The sequence below is a fragment of the Salvia hispanica genome, chromosome 4 (assembly GCF_029641045.1).
Source record: "Salvia hispanica isolate PSC_SH4W2 chromosome 4, Shi_PSC_v1, whole genome shotgun sequence".
Classification (NCBI taxonomy): Eukaryota; Viridiplantae; Streptophyta; class Magnoliopsida; order Lamiales; family Lamiaceae; genus Salvia; species Salvia hispanica.
This window is the reverse complement of record NC_142695.1, coordinates 38,321,080-38,326,843: the sequence shown is the minus strand read 5'-3', so window position 1 is coordinate 38,326,843 and position 5,764 is coordinate 38,321,080. Positions and strand designations below refer to the sequence as shown.

Genomic DNA, 5,764 nt, shown 5'->3' with positions numbered 1-5,764 from the left:
TTTTCGGATCAGGATCTATTAGTTGGGCCATATTCGGGTCTTCCTCCTCCTCGGTCTCGGAATGCTCTGGTTCTGTTGACGACTCCGGGTTCTCCTCTGTCGACGAATTCCACTCTTTTTCACTCTCTGACTCGATCGGGAATGGATCCTCCATCCTCAATCTTGATCTGGTGGTGATGGTAGATGTAGATTCTTTGACTCGCCACTTGTATTGGCCACTCCCTGACCCAGATGAGCTTGCCCAACTTCCAGAATGGAAGCTTGCGTTCATAAACTGTCAAGGAGAAAGAAAATAACATAAATTAAAATATTTACACCAAATCCTTAAACGCAATAACAATAAACGCCATCCTTCCCCGGCAACGACGCCATTTGAAAGTACGTTAGTTTGTGTTACGGTGCGCACAGAAGGAAATAAAAGGTTCCCTTGGTCCAGCAAATCCACTAGATCACGCGGTCTAGGAACTCGTTGGTCGTGGGAAATCCTGGTCATCGGACACACAGAGCACTCTTTCAAAAACCCTCAACCACTTTACTAAACCTAGTATAGGGAAGTAGGGATCGATCCCACAGAGAAGGATGCATAATAATCATGTTCAAGGATTTGGACTTGTTTTTGGTGTTGGCTGCTGCCACACATTTTTCTTGGGTTGAGGAAAACAAAATAAACTTGACTTGGGAATTTTAAAACGGCTACGCTAACAACTAGACCTAGGCGAAGCAACAAAGAAAACTATGCAAGGAAAATTAATCCGCACAATCACTAGATCTAAAAGAAAAACTACTCTAATTACCTAGACCTGGGAAACAAACTGACTGTGGGGACCAAAAAAGCAGAGTACGGACGAAAAGCTGGCAGAATAACTAACTCGGGTACTAACTAACAGCGACATCATCTTCTTCAACCAAATTGAGTAAAAACTCAAAAGAAAAACAACATGAACGAAATCAGAGCAGAGCAAACTAAATCTAAATCAATTTGATGCATAACAACGAAGAACTAAACAGATCAACAGATGCTGGACGAAGTAAAACAGGAAACAAGCGGAAAACTCAAACCCATCCAACAACTCCCCTTTCTCACTTTGGATCCAACCTCAGACGCTAAATCCACTCCGGATCCAAGCGTCCGACACAAACTCCAACCAACAGAAACACTTCATCACTTCAGATTTAAACAACAACCTCCAATAAATCAACAAACCACAGATCTATCACCAAATTCCCAGATCGAGTACCACAGCATCAAAATAAAACAGAGATCGACATAAAACTTGTTAAAATAAACTCTCAGCAGTAAGATCTACGTAAATCAACTTGAAATATCACAAATAAACGCAAACCAACAGAAGCGAAAGGATAACAAGTAACATCAACAGCCAAGTCGACTCCCAAAAGTGAAGTTCGACCGCAAAAGTGCAAAACAACTGAAATTTAAAGAGATTGTATCTTCGCCCACACGCGGACGGTGTTGCAACTGAGACTTTCTAAAGAAATGAACCCTTTTGTAACCCGAACTACCCCAGATCTCCCATTCCCAAGTGTGTGTTATGTGTATGAGCTAAAAGAGAGTGAAAAAGTGATGATTTGTGCATTGCATGCTCTTCTATTTATAGGCGTTGGAGTGGGGCCCAGCGAGGCATGGATAGACTTTGTTGCCCTTAGCTACTGACTCCCTCCGTCACGCCTTCTTTTCCTTTGAATTCTGCTCACTTCACTTCATTCCTTTGCTAGACCGTTTCCTTCAGCATTCCCTCGATCTAGCGATTTTATGACACACCTGGCTTAGGAAACATGTTAGACCCAGCAAATTGTAACGGTGAAAACCGATGCATGAAATTAGCCTTATCACATATCGAACGGCATATAAGACCCCGATTGGAACTTCTCCATACAAGTTGGTGTTTGGAAAAGCTTGTCATTTGCCGGTGGAACTTGAGCATAAAGCTTATTGGGCTTTGCAAAAGCTTAATTTGGACTATGATGCTGCAGCCGAGAAGAGAATGTTTGACATGAATGAAATGGATGAGTTTAGGCTTCGTGCATATGAGAGTGTTGATCTCTACAAGGAGCGTGCTAAAAAGATACATGATGCAGCCGTTAAGCCTCGTCATTTCCCTGAAGGACAGTTGGTCCTATTGTACAACTCTCGGCTGAAACTCTTTCCGGGCAAGCTTAAGTCAAGATGGTGGGGTCCTTATGTGGTGCACAAGGTGTACCCCTATGGTGCTGTTGATATTCGAGATCAGAAAAATGACAATCTTTGGAAGGTGAATGGCCAACGCTTGAAGGCATATGTTGGAGGTGAAAGTGGTATGGAAGCAAAAGAAGTGGTTGCACTAGTGGAACCAAAAGTGTAGATCAAGGATGAAGAAAGTCGAGCCAACGGCTATAAACAAAGGCGCTGATTAGGAGGCAACCCAAGTTTTTTATTTTTCTTTTATTTTTATTTTCATATGTTGGAGGTTTTGTTTGCTCAATTCTTTCCTCTAATATTTACTTTGAATTGAGTGTTTCTTTTTGTGTGTTTTATTTTTTTGTTTGTTGTATGTAGGAGCAACATGGAGATAGGACTCACATTGGAGCTTGTTAGGAAGCACACATGCAAAGGAATATACACCCACCCTCCCACCCGAATGTACTATGGATATCATGCCAAGTTTGGGGGAGTCTTCTTTTCCCTTTACTTTTTATGTTATTTTTGCTTACATTGAGGACAATGAAACATTCAAGTTTGGGGGGGGGGGGGGGTTGAATGAGTTTGAATGATTTTATGCATGATGTATGTTTTTGGGGTGTATTCTATGCCAAATGTGTTTTTGAATCAATGTAATTGACGGGTGCATGCTTTATCTTCGGCTTTCTAGTTGGGAAATCTTGCTTGATTTTACTTGATCTTTGAAGCTTAGGATGGATGGAATTGGTGCATGAATTTATTTGAAAGAGCATTTTGTGATAACAACCGATTTCTTGAGTTGAGGAGAGTATGAAAGTCACATGTCTTGTGGAAATTATCTTGGATGGATTTGCTTTATTGAGTTGCGTGCTTTCATTCATGTGTGTCAATGATATGGGAAGATAAGGCACTAGGATGAACTTCATGGCCAAATGTTCACATGCCTAGTCAAACATATGATCCCCTAGAAGCCACTTTGAGCTTAATCCCTTTTGTTTTGTGCAAACACTTAGCTAATCACTTGCTACTAAAATAAGCCTCACTTTAGCCTCGTCATTGATCCTTGCTATTTTTTGAGTGCTAAATACAAGTCTTGTGCTTTGTTGATTGAGTTGTGAGTGTTGGGTGGTGTTCTATAAAAGATAGAGATTTTGAGACTTGATGAAATGTATAATTGTTGGCAATGAAGTTCATCGTAGAAATGAAAAAGACGGCCTCTAAAATTACAAAAGTCGAGGTCTCTTGAAAAAAAAGAGAAAGAAGAAGAAAATCAAAAGAGGAAAAGAAAAAAAAAAGAAATTTTTTTTTTGATGAAATAAAGATTGAGCTTCTATTTTTAAGATGTAATCTTGTCTTGAATGATCTCAAGTTTGGGGGAGTGAATTTTGATTGTAAAGTCTTTTTGTTTGATTCTTTGGAAGGGAGTGAATTTTAGACACATGTTCATTGAAAACGACATCTCTATTGCGAATAACTTTCCGGTTCTGCTCATCCCAGAGTCTATGACCGAACTCATCGCCTCCATAACCAATGAACGTACACTTAATTGATTTGGAATCCAACTTACTTCTCTCAAAAGAACTAACATGAGCATAAGCAACACAACCAAAGATACGTATGTAAGATAGATTCACCTCTTTTCCTGTCCAAACCTCCTCGGGTATCCGAAACTCCAATGGAACTGACAGACCTCTGTTGATTAGGAACGCAGTTGTGTTGACTGCATCTGCCCAAAAATTCTTTGGCAATCCACTTTTCAACCTCATGCATCTTGCTCGCTCATTCAACGTTCTGTTCATGCGCTCCGCGATTCCATTCTGCTGTGGACTTCCTTTCACAGTCTTCTCCATGCAAATTCCATTCTCTGCGGAAAACTCCTTGAACTCTGCAAGTTCATATTCTCCTCCATTATCGTATCTTAGACACTTCACCTTCAGCCCGGTTTCAGTTTCAACAAGGGCTTTCCACTTCCTGAAAGTATCAAACGCATCAGATTTACTCTTCAGAAAATAAACCCATACCTTTCGAGTGGAGTCGTCGATGAATGTCATATAATATTCAGAGTCTCCTAGGGACTTCACAGGTGCTGGTCCCCATAGATCGCTATGGACCAACTCCAACTTCTGTATCTTCAATTTTTAGTCTCCTCTTAAGAAACTCACCCTTTTCTGTTTCCCAAACACGTAATCCTCGCATAGGCCAACTTCAACTGTTTTCAGGCCCGACAGTAAACCTTTTGAGCACATTATCTTCATCCCTTTCTCGCTCATGTGGCCAAGACGACAATGCCACAAATCTGCATTATTTGCTTCACTTGCAAGATCAATGCATTCTTTGGAGTAAGTTGTGGTATACAATGTACCCTCCTTCTTACCTCGAGCTACTATCATAGCTCCCTTGGTAATCTTCCAATTGCTGCAGCCAAATGTTACCGTGTACCCTTCTGCATCAAGCTGCCCAATCGAAATCAAGTTTCTCTGTGATCCAGGAATGTGTCTGACTCCATTCAGTTTTATTACGGATCCATTGGATGTCACTACCTTCACGTTTCCCTTTCCCACGATATCTAAGGGCTCGTCATCAGCCAGATATACTTTCCCTAAATCGCCAGAAACGTAGTTTTCCATTACCTCCACATTGCTGCATGAATGGAACGACGCTCCAGAATCCAATACCCACGATTCCATCGGACTACTCACACTTAGGACCAACGCCTCGCCATCGTCATCTGACATGGTAGCGTTTGTTGTATTCTTCTCTTTCTGATCCTTATTCTTATATTTCTTCGGTGCTTCACACTGATTTCTAAAGTGTCCAAACTCATCACAATTCCAACATTTAACTCGATCCAAATCCTTCTTGGATTGGCTCCTTCCTCTGGATTTTGATCTTCCACGATTTTGCCTTCCCTTCGATCTGCCTCTCTGTTCTGTACTCAATACTGAACCAGAAGTAGAAGATCCTGATTCTTCCGGCGAACTTCCTCACCAATAATCAGATCTCTTACTCTGTCAACTGTCAGGTTTGTCTCTGCAGTAGTAACTGTTGTCACTGTACCAGCCCAACTCTCAGGCAGGGACGATAGCAAAATTAGGGTACGAATTTCATCAGCGAATTTAATATTAACAGAGTTCAGTTGCGAAGTAATCATGTTGAACTCGTTGAGATGTTATTGCACCTCCTTTCCCTCTTGCATTCTAAAATTAAACAATCGTCTAATCAGATGTACCTTGTTTGCCGTTGATGGTTTCTGATACATATCCTCCAAGATCTTCATCATCTCCTTCGTCGACTTTGCTATAGTCGTGTGATAAGCCACCTCCTTGGACAACGATAGCCTAATCGCGCTCATCGCTTTCCTGTCTAGTAGCTCCCACTCCTCCGGTTCCATCTTTTCGGGTTTGGCTTTTAAAGGTTTCCACAGATCTTTACCGTACAGGTAATCCGAAATCAGATCCGTCGAACTTCTCTACAACAATCTTCCCGTCGATCCCCATCGTGATTTCTGCTTCTTAAATCCTAGGCTCTAGATACCCGTTGTTGAGAAATAAACACAGGCAATCACGAATATAAAGGAGAATTAACACA

General features: G+C 41.3%; 1 protein-coding gene across 1 annotated transcript; it reads left to right on the top strand.

Moving 5' to 3' along the window:
• The first annotated feature begins 1,829 nt into the window (after positions 1–1,829).
• On the top strand, positions 1,830–2,360 carry LOC125195099 (uncharacterized). Its single transcript, XM_048093296.2, has one exon. The coding sequence runs from the start codon at positions 1,830–1,832 to the stop codon at positions 2,358–2,360; it is 531 nt and encodes a 176-aa protein (XP_047949253.2).
• Positions 2,361–5,764: the final 3,404 nt, after the last annotated feature.